The sequence below is a fragment of the Heliconius melpomene genome, chromosome 7 (assembly GCF_056956725.1).
Source record: "Heliconius melpomene rosina isolate 202511_hmr_F chromosome 7, ASM5695672v1, whole genome shotgun sequence".
NCBI lineage: Eukaryota > Metazoa > Arthropoda > Insecta > Lepidoptera > Nymphalidae > Heliconius > Heliconius melpomene.
The window spans coordinates 7,948,041-7,974,957 of record NC_140395.1 but is presented as its reverse complement, the minus strand read 5'-3'; the positions used below and the strand labels follow the sequence as shown (position 1 = coordinate 7,974,957).

The following is a 26,917-nucleotide window of genomic DNA, read 5'->3' as shown; positions in this document are numbered from 1 at the left end:
GATTTTTTCAGCCAACGTTAAAAATAGAAGTTAGCACTTTATGCTATTTAGTCAACGATCGATTATTATATTTGGTTAATTAGTTGTAGCTTGAAAATATTGGCAATAATAGACCGAAATTTTAAAAAAATAATTTTATTTCAGTACGCAATTGACTTAGCTTATTTTAAGCGATGTTCATACTGGCTTGTGTATTTTATAAATCTATGTGATTATAAAATTTATATTTATTTATACATAAAATATTTGAAATATACAAAGCAGTGTGAATTACGCCTTATTGCAATTATCACAATAATAAATAATTATAAAAACTTATCTTTGTGTTATTAAGTAGATAAAAGCATATTAACCCTTATAATTAAATTGCAAATAAACTTAAGTCTAAAGTACAAAATAAAAAAAACGAGATCCTTTGCGATCATAGTTCAATATATAAAATAGTTGTCTTTTATATTTTAATAAATTATATTAAACAATAATACATATAAAATATTTTCATATAGTGACATACATATCTACATATATATGAAGAAGTTAAAAGCTTTTTTTAAAACAATTAGAGCAGCCGTAAAGTACAAAAATCACAATTCTTTTCTATATATAGAAGTAGAAGTTTTTTTTTAAATTAAGACAATTTTTTTTGCAGTCATATAAAATCGACTAGAAATCGATAAAATTTTAATTTTAATACAAAAATATTGAATATCCAGTCTTTTCCATTTACTCTATTGTAAATATTTACCTCCAATTATATAATTTAATAAATATGTAATAAATATATTTTAATTCATAAAAATATTATTTATCATAATTATTATGCAATTGGTAAAAATATTTTCAGTAAGTACAATAATTATTAATAATTTATAACATAAATAGTATCAAATAATTGATGTCTTTGGTTGTCCTTTCATCACACGGAAGTCACAGGATCTGGTGAAAAGAAAATTATAAATAATATAGGTATTGCGCATAGGGGTAAGCAGACGAAGCTTGGGAACCTAATGTTAAGACACTCTGTTCCCATTAAGACACTTTCGTTTCCCATTTTCCGCCAAATTGTGGACGCACTGTGTGTTGTGAGTGGCGGTAATTAACGCGCCCTTTGCTTCGTTATCAGAATGAAGTAATGAAAATATTAAATATTTCATTCCTTCAAGTAGGAATCGAACTCACGACTGCCAACGCCTCTCAGAAACCGTGCAAGTGCTCTGACAAATTTAGCCATACGTTATCATCGGTCTACGTCGAAATCCTTATATGGTTGTTACAAGATATTTATGTTGATAGCGTCTCTGTAGAGTTATATGTGTTTTTAACAAGTATTTTTCTTTCCTTAATATGAAATAATACTTTAAACATGTAAAAAATAAGCTGTGTTTGTATGTTGTTGATGCGATATAAAATGTTTTTTTTTGTTAATACAATATCCAATGTGGCATCGTAGCTATTCAAAATGTGGAAATGGAGTTTATTATAATGTGTTGGAATTTTAGTTTCATGCATTTCTGACGCAGTTTACTTATTCCTCACCAACTGCGATAGAGAGGGTCATGTCTTCTTCTCTTTGAATCGCCTCACTCACCTAGGTGCAGTGCGAGTCGTGCTGTGCGCACCAGGCAGGCGCCAGCACGTCTGCGCGCGTGCCCCGCGCGGCGAGTCGCGCGCGCAGACGCTGCAGGCGCGGCTCGGCGACGGCGGCACCACTGTTGGGGTCCGCCCACAGCCGCTCAGCCACAGCAGCCGCACGAGGCCATACGCGAGTTTCTGCCGATTATAACTCTTTATAGTGTTGTACTTCCAAGAGAAGATATAGAAATTCAAAATATAAAATATACTTTTAAGGTTTCCGCTGATACATATACTCGTATAGAGTATCACCACTTTAAATGAAACCAAAACCAACCATTTTTTTTCAAAATTACACCAAAGTCTAATATAACTAAAACAAAAGAAATTTTGCCAAAAATTAAAAAGTGATTTTTTCAAACATAATATTCTATTTTTTTTCTTTCTTATTTTACGTCAGTTAACTATAAAATAAACTTACCTAAACCTTGTGAGTCAACGTACTCACTCCACATGGCGACCTCGCCACCCAACATGTTGGGGTCGCGCGGTAACATGTGAGAATACATTTTTCTCCAATTAGAATATTTCGTATTTCCCCAAAACCCATGGTCCAAGTACCATATATCTTTGGGTACGGACACTGTGTTGTATCCGAGACGAATGAGCTGGGTTAAGAGAGGACTGTTTATGGGTTCCCATACTTCGATTACGTATCTGAAATCATATTTGGAATGTTATTTGGGTTTCTGATTTTTTTTCAGTTTCACCCTTTATTCTGCATGTGGCAGCGTAGGCTGAGCAGGGCAGGGTCGCCGAAATGTCGAAGCGGCTGTATTGAGTGACGGAGCTCAACGCCACGCTTTTGCCTTGTTACCAGTGGGAGGAAATAAAAAAAAATATAATTAATTTTCTCGAGCGAATATTTCGTGTTTCCCCAAAACCCGTGGTCTAAATACCATATATCTTTGGGAACACACCATATGTTTTATCCGAGACTTATGGGGTGGGTTAATTAAAAACTGTTTATTGATTCCCGAGCTTCTATGAATTCTAAAGTTGTATTTCGTATGTATATTTTGTATGTATATAAATCCTCACCTATCCTTATGCAAGTATTTCTGTATCCTTTGAGGTTGTGTTAGTTCAGATGACCATATCATGACAGGTAATTTGTCTGTTTGTCCGGTTGCTGCTAACTCCTCATCCCAAATTTTAAGTGCATTCTCATGAAACTCCGCCCATAATTTGATGAACCCTTCCGTTGTTATATCGTAGCCTTTGTTTTGCATGTACGTTGTTATTTCTTCTGACGAATTCCAGCAGCTAAAGAAAACCTGACAAAAAGAATTGTGATATTTAATATGAAAAATAAATATAACTCTTCCATTTCAGGAAGTCGTCGTGATGGTCGTAGAATAGCGTCTGTCTATAAGCAAGATGGTGGGTGCGACTTCCACTCTGGGAATGATTACTTTTAATTCTTTTATTTTTGATCTGGTAAGTCGTATGACAAGCGCACTGTTTAGTTCAGCCAAGCAACCACAACGAACTGTTTTGATATTCCTTGCCATGATAGTTTTCGTGCCTTATTAGTTTTTTTGGCAACCCTCCAAAACAAAATTTTCAAGTTATATACAATTTATACTAATGTATTCTATAACATTCATAACTTAAAAATATTAAAGCACATTACCTCATCGCCTCCCACGTGGAATAAAGTTGGTTTGGGCAAGGTTTCCGCCAGATCCCTATACAAATTGCGTAGAACTCGATACATCGTCGGGTTAGCAGGATTTAACTGACCGCACGGCGGTTGTATGCAGAGATTACGCCATGCTTTAGCGTTTACACACACGGCTAAATCTCCGTAACCATACTCCTGGTAAGTAAATTTAATAATGATTAACAGTATGCCAAAATTATCATTAGTTTTTTATCAAGTAAATTGAAAATAAATTTTAGACGCCTCTTTGATTTTAATTTGTAATAAAAAAAATATTCCATTTGTTGACGAAATTTCGAAATGTTATAATTAAAGGGTTAAAGTGTTCTTCCGTGAAAGAAAACTAAAAAAAATCGCTCCTGAACTCATCGCACTGCAGTGGAATAGCATCTGATTCTAAACGATGATAGTGGTGTGTTCGATTCACACTTGGAGGAATGTTAATATTTTAATTATTTTCATATTCCCTTATAGCTTTATGTGGGGCACAGAGTGTTCTTACACAAAACCTTCACCTTACTCTGTTTTACGTGGGATACGTAAAAAATGAAAAAATATATATTTCGAATTCAGGTGAAAAGTAAAGTACGAAAAATGCCTTTACATTAACATATCTCCGTTCCCTATTATAAGCAAAAAAGTGAGAAATTGTGAAATAATATTATTATAATAAGATTTAATAAATTCCTATAACTAACCTTTCCCCACTGCCATCCGTTACCCGCATGCGCCGGAGAGTCAATTTCTATGACCACACGAACTCCACGAACTTTTGCGTAATGAACTAATTCACGAACTTCATCTGTTGTGTATATCTCGTATGCTGAATACGCACCATATCTATTAATATGGACAAATAAATAAAATATGAAAAAAAAGCAAGAAAAAAGAAGCCGTCGTGAACGTAACGATTGTAGGTTCGATTTCCATTCGAATAAATGTTATATTTTTATTTCTTTGGTCTCGTAACAAGACAAAGTGCGGCGTTAAGTTCAACCAATCAACAGGCAATGCCTTAAGAGTTAGGCATTGCCTGTAGGCTGCAAGGTTAACTGAGTGGCCTATTATTAAGTTCCTCTCTACTAGTATACTATTTGATGGATACATGAAGCATAAAAACGGAAATGATATGAAAAAAATATACTGTTCGAACATTATTGAGTATGTAGGTACCTAAGAGTGTGTATCTTTTGAACTCTCTTTTTTCCTATAACTAAACACATTACCTTTTAAAACTGAATACCGCATGCGTATTATTGTATTTTATAACATAAAATATATTTTTTTAACATAGACAATTCCAAAATGAAACGTCCAAGAAATTGATTATTAATTTTAAGCAGTAATTTAATATTTTCCTACACTTATTTAACGCAAATATAACCATATTAGCATATATTTCTTATTAAATTAATTACTCAACAGTATTTTATTATCGAAAGCGAAGTCAAGCGTAGTCGTATCAAATCAATTGACCGTAGTAATAATAAAGAAAGTAAAGACGGAAATGCACAGGTTTGACGTTAAGCTAAAAAACACGCATTGTTTTAAACTAACGAATTTTAATTAGACTACTATTTCCTTTTAATTATTAAATGGGTCATTCATTATAAGCATATAAATTATTATTAAATCAAGAATAGCCACTAATAAATGAATATTACCTGGTGAATTGAGGAACTCGTGTGGATTCTAAAGGAAAGCTGTGAGAATCAGTTGCATGCCAATGAAAAACGTTCATCTTAACGCTCCCCATGGCGTCTACCATTTTTTTTATGTCATCCATTGGTATAAAATTTCTAGAAGTATCCAGAACGAGGCCCCTGTGCTTATAAACGGGTCGATCCCATATTTTAGCACCTGCGACTAAACGGAGGCTACATTTGTATTGGTCGGTATAATCTGGTTTATCTCCTGAGACTAACTGTGTGAATGTTTCTAGAGCATGTCGCGCTCCGAACACAGTTTCCGCTGCAATATGGACTACGGAACTTTTCTCTGAAAATAATAGGACAATGGATTAACTTTTTAAGTAATCATATCTTTGTCAGTAATTCGATGTTCAACTAAATTAGATAACACTAAATAAAAATTATATTATTAGGTTGTTTAAGTTACGTGCATTAAAAATTGTATAATTTACTTTAAATTTCTCATCGAAAAGTTCCCTTTTTAAAATTTTATCTCAATTTTAGTTATATAAACAACTCAATGCCCCATCCTTTAAAATATTTTCAAATAATATTCAATTACCTTTGCTTTGAACATCTAAGCGGTACTGTTCATCAGTCTCCCAAGTTAGATCTAAGTTGCTAGTTTTCACCGTAATATAAACTACTACAGGAGTGTCCACAATATCAGTTACATTACCATCACATTCGTCTAAGAGATATTGGGAAGCCACTTGAGTCATCTCTACTAAAATATCACGAGTCTCCACAGGAGCATTGCTGAGATCGAATCTGCAATAAAAAAAGAAAAAATTGTAAAAAAATTGTACCTTGTAATATTTTTTTGATTTTCAGAATTTGTATGAATTTATCTTGAAACTTTAGCAGAAAGTTGGGAGCCAAGTGTCTTACCTTCCTTTTTTGCAATTTGCAATTTTTACAATACCAAAATTGCAAAATACATATTTTTTTGATTTAAAATGTACTAAACAATCATATTACATAGCAATATCAGTGTTTAATAATAAGAAATAGGAACTATCTTAATTTATCGCGGCGTGACGTCATAGAAGTGTGATGCTCGATAATTGTCAAAGTCAAAGTCAAAGTCAAAATATCTTTATTCCATAAAAATGCTTAACATTCACTTGGACATGTCATAAAAGATAAAAAAAAATGAAGAACAAAATAAGCAAAAAAAAATGTGCAATTTTGACTTGAAAAAAGCCCGTTCAAATGGTTGAGCTCATGAGAAGATACAGGCAAAGAAACTCATGGCCACTCTTTTTAAATGCCAACATTTGTTATAAATCACAATTAACAATTTGAACTTAGAAATAGAGCAACTCATTTCCAAACATCTTTATCGCGAACATAATCTTTAACAGAGTAATAAGCTTTTTGGCAGAGCCTGTGCTTTACCACTTTTTTAAATTTGTTCAGTGATAAATTAACCACGTCGTTTGGAAGTTTGTTATAAAAGTGTATATTTTGACCTACGAATGAGTGAGACACTTTATGGAGCCTAGAGAAGGGCACAGCAAGCTTATTTTTATTTCTTAAATTATATTGATGGAGGTCACTGTTTTTATTAAGTTTATTAATATTTTTATGCACATATACTAAGTTGTCGTAAATATATTGGGAGTGTAGTGTGAGGATGTTAAAGTCTTTGAATGTATTCCTTAGTGACTCCCGTGGACACATTTTATAGACTGCTCGGACAGCCCGTTTTTGGAGCACGAAAATGGTATCTATGTCAGCGGCACTACCCCAAAGTAATAGGCCGTAAGACATAATGCTATGAAAATAGCTGAAGTATACTAAACGCGCGGTGTCAACATCGGTCAGTTGACGAATCTTACGGACAGCATACGCTGCCGAACTAAGTCTACCAGATAAAGTTTCTATATGCGGACCCCATTGTAACTTAGCATCTAATGTTATACCTAAGAAAACAGTTTCATTAACTACTTTAAGTTCCTTATTGTTCATCAAAACCCTGGTTTCTACTTGTTGAACATTCTTAGTAAAGAACCTGATACATTTAGTTTTACTACTATTTAAAAGCAAGTTATTGGCACTAAACCAGTGTAATATCCTAGAAAGAGCATTGTTTACATCGTCAATTTCCAATTGCCGTCTATTAACCTTAAAAACTAAAGATGTATCATCTGCAAACAACACCATTTCACAGATATCTCTCACAAGGTGAGGTAAGTCATTAATGTACAAAAGGAACAAAAACGGACCCAGAATAGAGCCTTGAGGCACCCCCAATGCTACAGGTGACCCGTGTGATAGTTTCCCGTTGACATTTACCTTTTGAATCCTATCACTTAAATAAGAAGTGAGAAGATCCAAATTGCAAAGATGAAGATGCAAATTGTAAGCTCGACTCTCATTTATTTATGTTAAAATATTTCCATCGAAATTAACAAAGTTTTCTAATTCATTCTATTCCAAGTGAGACCGTCGTGGCGCAGTGGCACAAGGGTGTGACTGTAACACGACGGTTGTGGGTTCGATCCCCACTCGAGGAAGTGAAATATTTATTTACGTTTATATTTCCATTTGTTCGCTCTGGTGTCAAGGTAAGGCGCGGCGTTGAGTTCTGCCACTCAACACGCAATGCCTCCAGAATTCGGCAGAATGTGGGGAATAGAGTGTCTCAACACTAGATTCCTTCTGCCTACCCTGCTGGGTGCGGGATACAGCGTGAAGTTGATTATTATTTTATTCTATTCCAACTTCACTCCATATCTTTCCAAGTTGTCCCTGTCTCTATATATGGTGTGTACCATTAATAAAGTAGACAGTGGGCGGTTATACTCCCGACTTGGCAATCACGATTTAACTGTCAAATGAATGATCAAAGATCGTTGAAATAACGTTATATCTTATAAAACGGTCGTTCACCCTCTCACTTTGCTAATTTACAAGAATACTAAATAAATATTGTTATATTCTAATATCAAGATGGCGATGATCTCATCTCTTTCAATATCATTTTTATTATTCGTTTGTGCACTTTAGAATTTGACTGAAATTTTTATATTTTAAGAAACCACAATTTTATTTTTTTACTATAATTATTTTCACTTTAAATTATTTACGTATTTATAAGATTATTAAGATCCCTTGGACTACAGACAAAATCTAGCTTTTAAGTCAATCCAATCAAAAGATACGAGCACTGAAATACGCCCCGTAATCAAAACCTATAGGATATTTCCCGTAGACCTACTATTTCGATTTTTTTTAAAAAAGTGAGAACTTTCTTCAGAAAGAAAAAAGGTTCGGAAAATGGAAATTTATATTGAAGTATTACAGAAGAAATCTATTACTCCTTTTCATATAAAATGCCTGCAAACATAAATTTGTCAACTTTTATAAGTTTTACTTCCCATTGACCTACAATCCTGAATTTGGTACGGAACCCTCGGTGGGAGTTCTGACTCGCACTTGCCCGGCACATTCTGTATTATTTTGTCCTCCATTAAATGACAAAATGATAACGTACTATAATCTTTAATTACAAGTTTTAAACAATTACACAACTTTACACAAGTTTTATGAATATTTATCTCATTAACCACTGTATTGTTTCCGTTGATATAAATAAATATTACTGGTGAAATTTTAATTCATTTCTCATACGAGTATACTTTTTGCATTTTGCGAAGTAACATAAAGTATCTTATATATAAATTCTTTCTTTACTTTCCATATTGCTTCTCCCCTCCTATTTATAGATATATTCTCAGTGTAATATTAAGCAAATCTGACTCCACTATTTATATTGTTGGATTGATTTAAACGTTTAAATTAAAATATTTGAAATCTGTCATAATTTATGATCTCAGCAATCAGATGTCAGCTATTATAGGTTCATTTTAAGAAAGGTTCTTCGGAAGGGGGATCTAGGAGAAAATTTTCGGATTTGGTTAAGGAAAAAGAGAAACTCAGACAGTGGACGAAAGCGTTAATGGGCATTTTAAAGCCTACAACAGAAGATCCAGGTTCTACTCTGACCTAGTTTTCCTTCAACGCCGGCTGGTCCGCCGCAATGTAAATCAACAAAACAAAAAAAAAACAAAAATAAACTTCTTTATTTTAAATTATATCTCTTACGTAATCACTTACATCTGAAAAAACGACTACTACAATAAAACCATTACGAAGTAATAGCACCTGTTCATTAAATTGTATTCAAGGCACGGTCGTAACAATCAATGAAATTATGAAGTCATTTAAGTTCATTATTGTATAGTAAGTACTAACAGAACAAACGTTACGGTGTAATGCCAGATGACATTTAGTCGGTAACCACAAAGGAATATTAAATGCATTTTGATTAATTATTTCATTTAAATGGGTTATTAGATGCTTAAATTGATTAATTAAGTATATAAAACATTTTTTTTTACTTTTAGCTATATAAGCTCTATGCACAGATGTGCACTAGTTAAATGCGCGTATTTACTTTCAAGGTTCATTTTGACATTTTGTTACTACAGCGTTTAATTTGTTGTAATTTGTATAATATTAATAAAATAATTGTAGTGTTATTATAATAAACTTACTATTATAATTTTTTTAGCATTAGCTTACAACATTGTTTACAAAGATAGCTACTCTGTTACAGAACGTATACTAGAAGCTAAATTTAGCTGCAGTCTGCGAAGTGGTTGGATGGCTCCCAGGAATAAAATAAAAAGACTTATAATGGCGAGCCCTTCCAAACGGGCATCAAGGGACCGCCGAGCAATGACCGCTAAAGCTCCAGTTGATGATCAAAACTTTACATTTATAGTGCACTTGTCAATTGTTGCACGAGTTACTTAGTATTTATATACAATTAAAAAGTGACAGAAAGTTACATTTTATTGGTCTTGATAATACACTAAAATATTTATGTTTAAAATTAAATATTCTTCGAATTGAGATTTGTGTTTTTATAGAGTTCAAAGAAACTATTCATTTATCTTTTTCGATTCATGGAATGTACACATATCGTGTTATTTTAAAATCTAAAAATTCAACTTTTTATCACGTATATATATATTATCGCTGAATATATTTACTCTATTACTGAATATAGTATTTTCATTAAAAATTTCTAGAATAGTATTTTCATTAAATTTTATGGGGGCAAAATAGCATATTTTTAAAGAATTTATCTTATTTAATAAAAATAGCTAGAAATTTCATCAGTTCTATATATTTTTTTAAATAATTTATTCCTTGTTGCATATAAAATATTAATAAAAAATACAATTATACGATAAGGTACATATAACAGCAATATGGAGAACAAAGATTTTTTTGAGAGAAAAATAAAGTAAACTATAACAGAGCGTAATAAGTGACGTGATAGTTCTAAAGTATGATATAAAAATAAATGGCGATGGCGTCTACGCTATAAATATTCTTAATAAATCGTATGCCACAATACGATACGTAGACGCTGCCGTGACGTTGTGTCACGGGACTTTGGAACAGATAGACTCGGATAAGATACACCTGGAGTTTAATATTTATTATATTCTGTTACATATTTATAACTTTCATACTTAAATCTTTAAAGATCTACATCTCGTTCTAAATCTCGCGTTTTTATAATTGTTAAAAGGAAAATATGCTCATAATTTACTGTTTATAGCCAGGTAAAATAAACCTTAATCCTGTATATGAGGATCCTAATAGTCCCCATACTGAATTATACAATTTATATACTAAATTATTGGGATATGATCATTTGGGGTAAGTAAGCGCAGTTGACTCCTGTATCTCAAAACCCTAAATATTGGTACGTCATATAAGTAAAAGAGTAAAAATATGTAATAAAAGAGATTCAATAATATTAACACAAGCAAATCGTTGATTTACCCGAGTTTCGTTTTTTTTTAACATTTCAAACAAAAACTAAAAGGCATATTGAGTTTATTTAGATTTATAGAATAAAAAATGCTTATTTCGAAATAATACTTTTATTTTACTAATTTCACCAATACAGTGAGATTCCAAAGTTAAAGTGCGCCCACTTTCCCCAAATGACTCTTATTCTATCTATTCGATATATTATATATATCTTATTCGATTCATGGAATAATATTTAAAATCATATTTAAATGAATTATACAGAATTTTATAAATCCAACAGACACACACACTGGAACAGTACTCGTATAAAGCACTGCTCCGCTATCTATGCAATCACTGCAAATTGTGCAAGGTTGAAATAATAAAACATTGGGCTAAGCGTCTCATTTCGAATACATATTCAACAATGAATTCAGAATGATCTGTAACTGGCATCTATCTACCTGTTCTTTAATATTTTTTTATAATGTTTTTTTTTATATTAAGTTAATTTTATTCTGTTTGTTTTGAAATATAATATAATAGATTGTATTATAATAACTATGACGTTTCACCTTATGTGAGCTTCACGGTTTGTTGCATTTGAGTTTTTTAAGACCTTGTAAGGTTATTTTTGTCGACATTACTTCCTTGTATAAAAAATGTCTATGTGATTAATTAGAAATAAGTAATGTATGTATACTCTAAAGACTATCATATACCTATATATCAATCCTTGGAGTGAGATCTCTCGGACGCCCAAGGAAGCGCTGGTTAGATGTCATGATGCAGGACATGAGAAGAGGTCTAATTACCTAGGATGTTGAATGCCGTGCAAAATAGAGTAAGTTGAGCATGAAGGCAGAGATTATTGCCAGAAAGAAGAAAAAGAAGTCTAAAGACTGAACGGATACGCAATCCTAGTCTATATTATTAATGCTTAATATGCTTTACATATGAACATTGAACAATGCTGTGTATTTCGAAATTGTTAATGAGTTTCTAGTGACCTATTCAGAGAACAATTTGACTATGTGAAGTGCTTTGTTGCACTAATTACTGTTCTACATATTCAATGAGTAATTTTTGAAACCGCTATATAAGCTGAATTTATTTTTTACTTACACGTTTTTATACTGCACAAAAATAATTCATAATATATAAAATAATTTATAATAATTATTTTGAAATTTAAGTTGAATTATTAAGGAGAAAATAGAAATGAAGTAGATAATTTTAAGGTAGAAATTTATTACGAAATCCACTATTTATGTCAGAAGTAGACTGACTATATGTTATTGTCAGTACAATATATATTTTTATGTCAGTCAGTAAATAGATATACTCGTACAACTATTATAATAATATGTAGAGCATAATAATAGTTACAAGTAATATTCGTATCCGTGTTATTTGTATCTTATCATGGTTATGGAATTTTTTTACAATTTATAGCTCATCAATATAACATGCATGTACGTTGTACGTATGTGTTTTTTTTAATTTTTAATGTATAAATTCCTTAGAGTTCTTTTTTTTATTTTCCAGTACATTTTTTACTATACTATACTAGATATTACGTGTACTTATTGGGAATATATTTTTAATAGTAATATAATAGTAGTATATTAAAATTTCATTTGACATTTCAATTTAAACATATAATATAAACCCTACACAACACATTACACACGAGTATATAATTGTATTTTGACAATTATCTGGCTTATCTCGTTGATTTACTTGAACAATTTTGATATCACTAAAGATTTATAGTACCATGTACTCCATTAATTATAAATGTTATGACATATATATGAATTTATGTATTACTAGCGACCCGCTCGCGGCTTCGCCCGCCTGGACTACAGAATTATTAATTTGCTAATCTTTATTGCTTTCGCTTTCTAATAATATCATTTAAAAAATTAATACCTATATTTAAAAGTAAAGTTTCAGCCAATTCAATAATACAGCTATAACTTTTTATTTTTAAAATTATTAAAATAAAACAAATACTAAATATAAAGGGAAACTTGCCAAAAAACACAACTGCAATTTAATCGATTAAGCTGTTTCTGAGATAAGTGTGAAGAAACGCACAGACAAACAGTAAAAAATTAAAAAACATTGTTTTGAGTTCTATTACAAGTATCGATATAGATTGTGTATAAATGTATTTTAAAATTAAAAAAACAGTAAACAATTTTTTTTATTTAATAATTAAATTAGTAATAAACATGATTACAAAAATCAAAAGTTAAACTAAGTACCAGAGCTTCAACGGGATCAATGGACTGTGTCAAAGGTCAAGGCACACTTGTCGTGTTGATTAAATGAATTATGAATGAAGCAGCTAGGTTAGTCCTAAAGTGATTTAAAGGCTACATGGTGCATGCTGTAATGCAAAATAAATGATGTGATGGCAAAGAAAAAAATACTTCTTACTTGTAATTTCAATTCTTACTTGAAAACTATCTATCGCCAAAATCTTTTGCTCGTTGCTTTCTTTGCAAATAATATATGTGTTTAATTTTAAATTTAATGTCAAGTTATACTCCATTTCCTGAAAGTTCTAGCTGTATTTCACATGTAGCAGGGTAGTCAGAGGGCTTGTGTTAAGAAAATCTGTTTCCTACTTTAAGTCGAATTTAGGAGGCGTGTTGAGTGGCGGAGCTCAAGTATTAAATATTTTATTTCCTCGAGTGGGAATCAAACCCACAATCGCCGCGTGTATATTCACATACTCTGGCATCAGTAATACTAGCATTAAAAAGGGATAAAAACAAATAAAAAATAGATCTATTCAAAAGCTTGAGTTTTGAGAAATGGAAAAATATTATGGATGAACTCTCTACGTTAGTTTCTCTACTTTCTACTCTATAAGTTTCATATCGTTTTTTTACATAAAATACTATGAGTTTTTTTTTTATAAAAACTTACTAAAAGCGAAATACCTGTCGAAGTAATGGTCTAAATACGATAACATTTTATCTGAAAACCACACTTCAATAAGTAGATACACGTATCTGTAAAGTGGGTTTTTCAGCATACAATATGATATGAATGTTATTTTGCCTTTAATTACAAACTACAGATAATAAGTAAATATTTATTAACAATAATTCTTAAAACTGTCACAATAGAAATGTAAAATAATATGTATAATATAATATGACAGTTATTCCAGGCACGTCGATTCGACTGGATTGTTCGACTGGTTGTGGATTCGATGCCCACTCGATTAAATTAAATATTAATTTATATTAACATTTTCATTTCTTCGCTCTGGTGTCGAAGCAAAGCGCGGCTTTGAATTCCGCCACTCAATACGCAATGTCTCCAGAATATGGGGGAAAATTAGGAAAACAGTGTCTTATCACTAGATTCCCTCTAACCTAACATGCTGTGTGCGGGATAGATCGGGATAGAAAAATAAGTACAAGTATATATTGTACACTAGCGGACCGCGCGCGGCTTCGCCTGCGTGAACTACGTTATTAATAATTTCTGTCTCCGTGAGTACCTACGTCCTATAAATTTGAGACTCCTAGCATTTGTAGGGACGAAGTTTTATACAAACTTTCAACCCCAAAAACAACCCCTTAGAAGTTGAATATTACAAATTCCCGTCTTAGCGAGCACCTACATCCTATAAGTAACTCATATGCAAAATTTGAGATTCCTAGCACATGTAGTTTCTGAGATTTCGTGATGAGTGAGTGACCTTTCGATTTTATATATTGTACATTACGTACCTCAAATAATTAGGATGTATTTTGACAGTTTGAGTACTCAAAGCAACTGTGGCGGGCCGTGGCCAAAGACCGCCGAATCTTCCACAAACTGTCCTGCAGACATCCACAGTATTGAAATTTGATAATGACGAAGAACCGTTAACATTTCCAGGTTGTGGACGCTCAGACCGTTGGCATCCTTCGTCAGGAACACATCTGTACGTCCATGATGGTCTAATAATGAAAATAGTTGAAATTAAATAAATGGTTTCCTTTGTAATTTTGGTTTATAGTAATAATCTATTATATTTATTTATGGCTATTAATAAATACATAAGCAATCTTTTTTTATTACAGCTAAGCAAGTTAAAAATACTCTCAGATTAGTTACAAAAAGAAGAAAAATGTAAGTATTTGTATAATATTTTTGTGTATATTTACGTATGTATATAAATATTTGTAATATTTAACATAATATTCAACAAATATTTAACTAAATATATTTTTTAAACTTACTCGTATTCAACTGGCGTAATGTTATGTTCAATCGTATCGTCATCGCAGCTCACTGTATGCATTACCACCAAAATGGCAACGATCCACCACGCAGTCATTTTCCTAAAAATAAAATTAGTCTTATGGTTTTTTTTTTTATTATAATAAAAATATAATTTCTCTTTTAATTTCAATTAAACGATTATGACTTTTATTTTATTTTTCAACGATATTATTAACGTTTAAGTTTAAAAACGAAACATCGAAACTTAACCTGTTTTATTTATTTTTTTAACTTCACACAGCAGGGTAGGTAGAGGGCACCTAGTGTTAGGTGTTAACCGTTCCCCAACCGTTTCCGCCAATTTCTAATGGCATAGCATGATGAGTGGCGGAACTCAACGTCGCGCTTCGAAACCAGAGTAAAAATATGAAAATACTTAATATTTTATTTCCTCGAGTGGGAATCGAACTCACAACACTCAAAACTGACTTCAAAGACCGTTGTATACTTAATAAATTGATAATACCAGTAGCGTCTGAGGCGTTTGGTGAATTTAATAAAACGTCCCTAATCTAATCTTTTTCTTTTAGTATTAAGATAACAGTAGAGGTTTCTAGCTATACATTGATACTGGACAACAACGAATTAACGATAAGGGTAACAGTGACACTAATAGTGACAGCTATTTTCATTATATATATATTTTTTTTAGTACTATGGCCGTCGTAGCGCAGCCGCACAAAGGTGTGACTGTAACGCGACGGTTGTGAGTTCGATCTCCACTCGAGGAAGTGAAATATTTTTTCTGCCACTCAACACACAATGCTTCCAGAATTCGGCAGAAAGTGGGGAACGGAGTATCTTAACATTAGGTTCCCTCTGCCTACCCTGCTGTGTGCGGGATACAGCGTGAAGCTGATTTAATTTAATTTTATTATTACTATGACTCTACAGATACTTGATCCGTACCCTTTTTGCTATAAATGTTATCTTATATTATACATATTTTTTTCCTATTTATAAAACGATGTATCTAATAAAACAAAATGAACAATATATTTAATTTTACAATCAACAAGGCTTGTTTAATTTACTGAAGTGCCCATAACGACGTTAGATTTACAGTTTTTCACTACCATATATAGAAAGCACTTAAATCAAATGAATATTCAAGTTATTGTATTATATATACATAATATGCATATACGAGTATGTGTTGTGTTGCGTGCGCTAACGGGACGTTTTATCGCGATGTTGATGCTTCCACTATCGGAACTTCGCGAACGACGGTAGAGCAGCGACACTTCCGCACGCGAGCTGGCACGACATCATTTTAATTAAACCAAATATAGAGCATAATGCTGAATTTTTATACGTGATTTCTTTGTTTTATAATTTTTTTGTATACAATACATGTATTATGTTCTTTTAATGAAGTAGAAATCTAATGACTAATGTAAACATATTTTAAAATTATGTTATAAAAAGATATTTTCAAATTCTAGATTTTTCTTATTTACTTAAGGGAATTTTAGTCTTTTCAGTTTTGTTTACTGAGGTTCTACTTTGTTTAAAAACTGTGAATACGTTTATTATTATTATTGTATCAATATACGGAATTTTTAAACATTAGAGCACGTTAGTAATGATAATTTCTAACATCTTTGTCCTCGGCGCCGTTACTCTTCAAAATTAGAACTATAATAAATTACTGTAATTTTATACAAGATATAAGAAAATTATATAAACAAATATAAAATTTACAACAAAAATATCTATAAGTGAGGAAAAGATTTCATATGTGTTTTTCATTATTTTTTACTCGTAATGCACACGTGTAAAACCATCGCCGTATAAACGAAATTAACATTTTTATTTGTAATAAAACCGTTTTAGGTACTTTTAATAGAGTTACTATATATTCGCAAATATGGGAACAGCATACATAAATTTTATTTCAAAAGTATGAAATTATATCAAAATTTAATTTATATTAAATTTTAAATTTATATTAATATGTAAAATGTCATCTACAAAAAAAAATAGTTTTATTTTCATAAAATCTAAATCACTTGTCATTTATGTTAGTTATCAAGGCCGTGTGAATATCGATTTTACTGCACTAGCACTTTATTTTATCGGTTTCGCTGAAATTTACATTTTGTATTGTAGCGTTTAAATATAAATACATACGGAAATATTTATCGTAGGAAAGCGAATTAAGTACTTATTTATTGTCAATATTATCTATTGACCTACGTAAGCAAGGAAGTATACAAGAGGTAACTATTATTTCAAGTAGTAATAACGTGAGTCAGGGTAATTATTATAAGAAATAATGATAAATTGATTATATCGTACACATATTGTGAAAAAATTAGATGTCATGGTAAATATATACCAAAAGCCCGGCTCAACACCCGGCACTCAACACGCCATGCCCCCAAAAATTCGGCGGAATGTTTGGAACGGAATTTCTTAACACTAGATTCATTTTGGCTATTCTCCTGTGTGCAGGATACAGCGTGAAGCTAATTTAATATTTTTTAACACATAGCCTCTGAATATGGCTATTTATAGTAACAATATGTTATAATAATTAACAAACTGCCTAAACTTGTGTCTATTTTAAATTTTATAGAGCCTAAAACAAAATAATTCTATCAGGAACGAAAGGTGAAATATTTTTTCTTCTATTTTCTATAAATAAAATAATAAAAACTACAAAATTAGATCATTTAATTATAATAGTACATTGGAGTAAATATAAAAAAAAAAACTAAAAAATGTATTTTGTACAAAATAATTAAATACAAACAAAAAGGAGCTTGACTTATCTAATTTTGTAATGTTTATTATATCTCTATATGTCAATTTAATAAAAATAAAATGTATAAAACATTAAATAAAAAAACAAACAAAGACTTACGGTTGATATTTATTTATCAAGTCTATGATTAAGATCCCAGTGCAGCCACTTTTCTGGCACACGAATCACACAACTATCACTTTTGATTGATATACATTATAAATGACTGTTTAAAAAACTAGAGCTACAATTTTTTAAATAGAAAATAAATACTCTAATTATAAAATTACAAAGCCACAGGCGTCTAAAGTTAAAATTCGTAACCTTGAATTGGTATCCTGTAGACGCAGTGTTCTTATTTTTCCCGCGAAAGTTGAACTGAACCGGACTAAGCTTTTTTGTTTTATTTATTTATTTAGTTTTTTTGCAATATGCGCACTGGTGTTCACGAGGCGGGTCGCGTGTAATATGGTCAGAGACTTGCTCGAAATGGTTTTAAGTAGTTAATTTGGTTAAGTGAACGCTGCTTTAACATATTTATCAAACGTTGATAAAGCCGGCCCGTACGAGCGTAGGGCGCGAACTACTCTGATTGGACGACTGGCGACGACTTCTCACTAGCTCTGCTATTTGGCGGGAGTTCCGTGTCACAATTATGTAACTAATGTATGGTAATTATGATAGGTGCTATTGTTTTTTTTTTATGTACAAAAATAAACATAGCAAGCGATTTTTTAGTCCTTTTTTTTTGTATGTTTGAATGCCATTAAAAAGATATGTGTCATGAATAAAATATAACAATAATTTATTTTTTTTCACCTTCACGCCGTATCTTTCACACTGCAACCCTGCGTACCCAGGCAGAGATAACCTAGTGCTAAAACATTCCGTTCCCCACTTTCCGCCGAAATCTGGCGGTGTGTTGAGTGGCGGAACTTAAAGCCACACTTTTCGTCGACGTTAGAGCGAGGAAATGAAACTACAAGTTAAAAATAAAACACGAAAATTCAAATACCTAAATGTACTAATCATTAGATATTGCTACCATAATTATTACCTATGTAGGAAGGTAGCCTTAACGTATACAATATAAAGTTGAGTAACAATAAGGTAGCTAGTACTTAGTAGTTATTTAAATTATTATCTACATTGTGGTATTTACGTAACGCAGTTGGGAAATGCCTAACTACACAATGGTTCCGGGTTCGATCGAAGTGTTGATGCTTTAAATACTACCTATACCTGTTTCTAATGGTTAAATATTTTTAAATAAGGCGTTGAGGTTACCCACCAGATAAATAATACTTCTAAATTAAGGATATAAATTATGAACGAAATATATTACTGTCTGCCCTGTACAAATTATAAAAATTAAATTTATTTAACCCTGTAAATTTTTCAAATAAGTATTTATATTTAAAGTGCATGTATGTTCATATAAAAAAGATTTTAAAAGTTTTCGTTAATGGTAACATTTAGAAATGTTGTATTTAGTAATTATTTGTAACCATGACCTAGTAAATTTAAAGAAGTTCTCTATCATTCTATAAATCACTCATAAACAAAACAAAAAAATACTTATTTTTTAATAACACTCTTTAAATTCCATTGGAGACTGAAATACGAGGGACCTATTCTAGTAAAGTTCGATTTTATTAATAGGCAAATACACGAATAGCCCTTCGCTTTCATGACGTCAATAGCGACGTAGCCAAAACCACTCCTACAGATTAAACAAACGGGCCACCTCCTCATCCAATATTTCATAACAAAATCACATAAATAAATATTAAATATAATGTGATATTTTAAAAAGTGTATACTTTATATTTAGTTTACCTACATAGAGGTATGGCTGGACTAAAGCTAAAACTTCTAATTTTTTGTAAGCATATTAAAAGAAATAATCAAACACCAAAACTATATAACACACATTATGTTTACATACTAACTATTGTAGCAATAGCTAATGTCATTATTGAAGTATGTAGTTTGTGATAAATACGAAACTCTACTAAGATTTATTTAGAACATAATATTTTAGTTATTTTTAGTGCTTTAAAAATTACAAACAATTAAATATTATCTAAAATAACTAATATGACGAGAATTCATTATCAGTATCAGCCTTGTATATGTGTCTGTGTACTTAAGTGTCTATGTATAGGTAGTTACAAACCAAAATGTTACTTGATATAGAACAGATTTTTTCTAGAATTTATTTATTCATAACAAAATACATTAAAATATTTTTTTCCCGGAAAAAAATAGATATGTGAAATCGGGATTTGGCTTGTGTGACCACATATTATGTAATTAAAAAAATTAATCAAAGCAACACTACTAACCGTTTTATAATGACCCGCATAGACGAACAAAAGAAATACTATCGGAACGAAAATGTAAACAATTTTTTGTTTAAGCTTCAAAATTTCAAAGCACAGTTTCAAAGTCACGGTAAGTAAGTTACTTATTGGAAAAAAGTAGGTACAAGAATGAGTCTAATCTATGGAATATGGATAATTTAAATATACGTAATATGAAGGCTATTTTAAAATGTATAATAATAACAAAAATATTTTCGTTGTATTAAGTTGTAGTTACTTACGATTTAAGTAAGTTTATGGTCGTGCTTCAACTTGCCCACTTTCCCGTTACTTGCATTCGACGTGGGAGCAATCATGGTGTGGAACGCTATTGTCCGCGTTAAATGCGCTAGCGCTTCTACGTTTCTATCAGTTATATTTGTCATAATTTCTTTTCGTGATTTATGAAAGTACTAACCGCGATTCCACCCTCTTAAACTGATTGTTATGTTTAAGCCAAATTATAGAAAATTTTAACATAAATACTAAATAGTATCCAATACGTTATTTTTATGTGTAAGCTATATTGTTGTAAAGTTTTATTAAAATATGTTTAGTGGTTTTGGCGTCAAAGTGGAATAAATATCTATCTTTACAAACATCCACATTCTATTATATAAGTAGGATTAGTAAGATAGTATATGATTCTTGGTTTTAAATAAAATTTCTACTAAGCAAAAATTGTTTAGCTGTTTATCGTTGTTTAGCTGTTTATCGTATCGTTACGTATCGACTATTTATTCTAATAAAAGATGGTTTTTTAAACTATTTATGTAAAGTTAGCATAGAACCAAATTCACCAGAAGATTTATCTTCTGTCAAACAATAAAAAATGTAATTTATTACATAATTATTTTTTATACACAATTATAGATGGACGTCTCAAATAAATTTATATTTTTCATATAATATTATTCAAAATTGTATTGGATGAGATGATAATATTTCTGATTTGGTAAATAAAGATTGATTGATCTACACCTATATATAGATAATAAATGAAATCTTTGGTCACAGAATAAAAGCTATTTAGTTTTTATTTTTATTCTTAAATAATCTTTATTCCAAATGACGATACTCGTATTGTATTCTCATTTATTGCAAATAAATACAGATTGGACACATGCGGAATTGTATTTGAAACGCTTGTCAAGTGAAAGTGACAGTAGCGAAAGTTTGGTGTATCCACCTACTTACTTGTTTGTAGGATATAAGTAAAAGTAGGCTTTTGCCTGTAGTTTAATTCTGATTTTATTAATGTTTTTCTTTAATTCTATTCTTTAAGTCCATAATGTTGATTGATGTTAAATCTCAATCCTTGTTATATACACGAGTAAATAATTTCCTATTTAGTATTTCCAATTTTTGACCAAAAATATAAATGTTAATATATTTTTGAATTAGGAATTTTAACGATGATACCCTCAACGTCTTAAAGGTAAGGAAAAATATGTATACAGAAGTATTCAATTTAAGTATTTAATATTTAATTATTTATGTATTAAAATATTTCAAACCCGTAACTCAACGAAAAAACTAATTTAGCGTAACGTAAAAACGTTTATGTAATAATATGATAAAATAATTTAAATGTCGAATCGAATTTAAGGTTTTTTTTATTGTGGAAACGTGAATTTGCAATTACTTAAATCATTTCAAATTAAAACTAGATTTGAAATTTAAGATTTCAATTTTAAAAAACCCGCGAAATCATAATGAAGTATATTGATATAAATGTTACAACCTCTTCTTTTTTAAATTTTTAATATTTATTTCTACGTTTCCAATTTATATATAAAGTAAATTTGGTTATTCACACCGTTACAAATTCGAAAAAATGTGTTTTTTTATTCATTTAATATTCACTTTTAAAGCTATAAACTTACTTTTAAATTTTAGTATATAGCCCGGTACTCTGAATATGGCAACACTTAGTTTTACTTCAGGTTAGTGTCTTAAGATATTGGTGTGTTTTAGTTACATTTATCGTGTTTAAAATTTTAAAATGTATACAGTCTCAAAAGGACCTAGCAAAATTGTCGCAAAAACACGAAGAGGTAAATGTATAATGTCTTATAATTAGCTTAAAAGTGTCACATGATTGAACCGAATAACCGTAAGAAATTATTATACCAATTTTTAGGTTTAACACAAAATTTAGAGAGATTAGACAGTCGTAAGGATTATAATAGGAAATCTTCAGACTCTGACAATGGTGAAATTGTGAGGTAAGTTCAAATTAAGTATTATGATGCAAGAAAGAACTCTAATGAATTTCATCACTGTTTTTACATAACCTCCGGCCGGAGGTCGATATCACTTGAATGCTTTTAAGTACTTTAATAACCAATATTATATTTATTTTTCATAAGCGTTGACTTTTACTTCTGGTAAACATTATTTTTTAATTTAATAACTAGCGACAGTAGTAATACCGCATTTAAATTCATATTTTCAGCATGCCTAAACCAGTATTTCATTCCAATGGCAAAAAGACAGTACACCAAAGAATACCGCATCATGTGATTTCCCCTCAGCATGAAGAAATGATTAGATATATTAGTGAGAGTAAGTAGCTTATATTATTTCTCACAGAATTTTTTTTCTTAACATAACATATAAATGATAATTGTTTTGGTATTGTATAGAAAAATATTATCATAAATTTCCTACTTTCATTATTGCATTATTTATTTTCAGCTTGGACACGAACTGCAAATGGAGATAGTGAACCATCAACACCAACAAGCACAATTGGTAATTAGTCTTGAAGTTCAACTAAAATAAACTGCTCTATTATTTATGAATACCATATAGTTTTATATTACTTTATTACTAAAGAGTATAAACACTGAAATTCATGAATGAATATAGTTATATACTAAACAATTTCATTTTTTTATCATGGAAAGGCATAGAGAATCTAATGTTAAAATGATTGTTAACTTTCTATCTGAATTCAAGACTGATATAGAGTTGCAGAACTTAACAACACACTTTGTCTACAAGAATGGAAAAATGAAAATAATTTGTTCCTCTTAGAGGGAATGGGGAACCCAAAACCATCTGGTTTAAATCATAACCACCATTTTGGTTTCAATTTGTATTTGGAAATTAATAACATTTTTATTACAAGAATAAATATAGAATCTATAATCACTTGTGAAATACTATTAAGTCATAGCTGTATCCCACATATAACATGGTAGAATTCTTAGGCAGAAGGTACTAATTAAGACACCCTTGTTGCTAGAGGAGGAGATAGTGCCCATTAAGTGGCACAGCTTGATGCAACACTAATCTTTTTACCAGAACAGAGAAATAAACATATTTAAACTGTGATAGACGGAAATGGAACAGAATGTTCACATATGATGTATTTCTGTTGCTGTTGCAATAAATACGAAAAAAACTGAATAAAATAATTATTTAAAGGGCCCTATGCAACAAAAATAATTTTGTTGACATTTTTCTAAATAATAGTATAGTCAGTTTATGTATTTGTGGTGACTTTTTCATTTTCACTTAATTTAAATGAACAATTTTCTAATAAACTGAGACAAGAACAGTTATATCTATGAAGTCATTAACCTTACTTAACCCACTTTAATATTGTTCTGTTCTGTGTCACATCACTCATCCTAATCTGTTGTATAGTTTAAATATTTAATATTTGAGGCTGTGCTATTTATGAAATTACTTCACTAATTTCACTATTCTTTGACCTCCTCCCCCATCCTTATTACCGTTGGTTATATTAATGCAAACTGTACATGATTTGAGACTACAAATTACAACTTTAAATTTTATCTCTGTGTACAATTTATCTTACAGATGAAAATGATAAAAATGAGTAATATTTGGAGTATTCTATATGAGTCATACTCTTCTTGTTGCTATCTTTTAATTTTATTATAGTTTCACACTATATCACGCATCTAGCAGTGGGCGGCCTCCGCCTAATTTTCGAGACATCACTTGTTTAACTAGCAAAACTAAAGGTTGCCCTTTATCTTTTTACCAAATTGAGAAAACGAAAACATTTCCTCATAGTACAAACCAAAACCATTTTATTGCGACCTCCATTATTTTCAGAATCTGGTAGTTCATCTCCCGATCCACCTTCAAATTTATATTATCAAGATGAAGCGCCAAGTCCTGTGTTACACGACTTCAAGCCCTTCGATCTCGAAACCTGGTGGGGCAAGAGATTGTTCCAGAACATTACAAATTCTCTCTGAGACTCATTCACATATAAAATGGGAACATGAAATTCGGTAGCGTAAGTCACAATCAATTGCAGTTTACTAAATTTTATAAACATTTTTATAAATGCAAGATATTTTTGTGAGGCAGTTTTTAAAATCATATAATCTCATCCATATCAATATGATTCTACTTTGTAAGACGTGTATATGTTTCATATTATTGCATATAGCTTGTAAAAGCATAGTTTTCACATTTTTTTTTTCAGTTGTATCCTGCATATCAAAGCAAGGAAATGAAAATAATCCATTCCTCAGAGTGGGAATCGAACCCACAACCGTCATATTGACAGTTTGCAAGTTTTTCACATAATACAAATAAATTTAGTAATCTACAGTTGATTGTGGATCTCAGTAGGTAACACCTTTATTTCGTTAAGAGAATTTTTCCAAAGCTCAATTATATTGCAACTGGCTTTGCATTAAAACCAATATTCTTTAAGATTGTTATATTGTATGAATGTTGTTTTTTTAATTGTTTTACTATCAATTATTCTGAACCAAGTATACCAAAGAATTTTAACTGTATTAAAGCATGTATCACAATACAAAATTTTAAATAGGTAAGGGCCATTATCATCTCATACTTAATCTAAGTATTATTCACAGCATCATAAATAATAAGCTGTTTATATTTTCGTATCCCTACATAATCAATGTGAAGAGATTTACATTATGCTCGAACCATATATAAAGACTGTTTAAATAATAAAACTTGCAAATTTTAAAGTGTGTTAGTGTTGTTTTTTTTATGATACAATGCTGGAAAAATTTATTATGGTTCAAGTAAAGATTTACTTGTTTTATGATTCCTAATCTCTCTAGAGAGAAAATAACAACAAGTAAGCTGAAAACGAGCGCATGAGCATTTTAAAGTAGTTTGATAAGAACATATGGCTTAGTGGTCACTGTGCTTGGACAGTTTCCAAGAGCCACAGGTGTGAATTCTAAAAACTATTCTAAAAACGCTACATTCAAATTTTTATTTGTTTACTTAAATATTTTTTATCCTATTTGTTATTGAACATTGAAAGGGCCTAATTACATTTATGAAATTTTATCTTATTTTACAATAGATATATGATTTTTTTGTTAAAATCTATTTTTGCAACACCTTTTTTTTCATGTGTATTTTAAATGTTTTATTTTTACATTTTAATATTTTAAAGCTACATATTGTTTTTATTGTATGATGCTCTATATACACGTTTTTTTATTAATTCAAGCCCTTTGATATACCTATTTGAAATATTCCTATATAGCTAATATTGTTATTTAACCCTTATATTTGCAATGTTCCTATTTGCTACGTTTGAAATACAATATTTCCATTTCAATACCTAAGATAAATTATTAATTGCTAAATATACTATAACTTTGTGATATTAAATAAAGTATTTGTACATGTAAGGGTTAAAATTGTTTCCTTAATAAGTGCAATACATTTCATCGCATCCTAAATATATATATACAAATGTTAAAAGTTACGAATTCAGTATTTTAACTCGTTCTAGCTTGTAAAGGTAAATTGTTGATAGTTGTTACGCCAATGGATTCTCTTTTTGATTGTTATGTTTATGCTTCTTTGCTTGAAGCGTGATGTCTTCCATTTTAATCGGATAATTTTTATATTAATCTTTGGAATATTGGTTTAGTTGGATTTTTGGCTGTTTCATAGAAAAATATATTCATTCATCCATTCAATTCATTCACCTTCCCGCATCCAACGTCCTTATGAATTAGCCAAAAATAACTTCGTTTGTTTACTTCAAATTGTTTTCAGCAGTATATTGTTTTCAAATATAAAGCGAATTACAAGTCGAATTTAAAAATATATGGAGTATTCGCAATTATGACAGAAATCACGCGCGTACTTTATATTTCGTTCAAATATTTAATGGACGGGCACAGAAATAGAAAGGTTTTAATCCTTTTTTAATGGAAATATGTAGTGATATTAGCAGGAGGTAGAATATTTTTAGACTGATTTAGTTATTAAAAGTTATGCTTTTTGTTGTAGTTGAATAAACCATCTGACAAAGTTTATGAAGTTTTATTTTTCAAACCATCAACTTTGTAATCATCGTGACGCAGCGCGTCAGCGTCTTACTGTAAACACGATCGTGGGTTCGATTTCCAATCGAGGAATTGATTATTTCGATTTCCTCGCTCTGTTAAGAATACAACTCGGCATTTAATTCCGCTAACATTCAATGTCTTACAAATTGAGCAGAATATGGGGACCGGAGTGTCTTAAGGCTTGATTGACTCTGACAGTGTGATACAAAAACAAGTAAAAGAACCTTTTTCTTTTATTTGTAATTTCTTAAGATATATTTAATCTGTCATAAAAACGTCAATTGTATGTTTTCTAGAAATTTTAAAGGCTTATGGTTTTTTATTTAGGT

The 26,917-nt window shown here is 30.5% G+C and overlaps 2 protein-coding genes across 5 annotated transcripts; one reads left to right on the top strand and one right to left on the bottom strand.

Moving 5' to 3' along the window:
* Positions 1 to 119: 119 nt before the first annotated feature.
* On the bottom strand, positions 120 to 18,470 carry Hexo2 (beta-hexosaminidase 2). Of its 4 annotated transcripts, none has more exons than XR_014878162.1 (11): positions 17,999 to 18,470; positions 15,087 to 15,188; positions 14,592 to 14,804; positions 5,552 to 5,760; positions 4,963 to 5,296; positions 3,997 to 4,138; positions 3,269 to 3,454; positions 2,674 to 2,909; positions 2,054 to 2,289; positions 1,537 to 1,770; positions 120 to 936 (listed from the first exon to the last, which is right to left on the bottom strand). XR_014878162.1 is itself a non-coding variant. In XM_085188760.1 (11 exons), exons 2-10 carry the CDS (start codon positions 15,182 to 15,184, stop codon positions 1,589 to 1,591), a joined length of 1,836 nt encoding a protein of 611 aa, XP_085044886.1. In that variant the 5' UTR covers positions 15,185 to 15,188; positions 17,999 to 18,470; the 3' UTR covers positions 120 to 936. The 4 variants fall into 4 exon arrangements, 1 of the variants encoding a protein (XP_085044886.1); XR_014878163.1 differs by having other exon boundaries at positions 18,203 to 18,470; XR_014878164.1 differs by lacking the exon at positions 17,999 to 18,470 and adding an exon at positions 15,340 to 15,488.
* Positions 18,471 to 22,146: 3,676 nt separating this feature from the next.
* Positions 22,147 to 26,553, top strand: LOC146537594 (MAPK regulated corepressor interacting protein 2). The gene is made up of 5 exons (XM_085188052.1): positions 22,147 to 22,301; positions 22,388 to 22,472; positions 22,703 to 22,812; positions 22,945 to 23,001; positions 24,340 to 26,553. The coding sequence occupies exons 1-5, from the start codon at positions 22,250 to 22,252 to the stop codon at positions 24,483 to 24,485; spliced, it is 450 nt and encodes a 149-aa protein (XP_085044178.1). The 5' UTR covers positions 22,147 to 22,249; the 3' UTR covers positions 24,486 to 26,553.
* Positions 26,554 to 26,917: the final 364 nt, after the last annotated feature.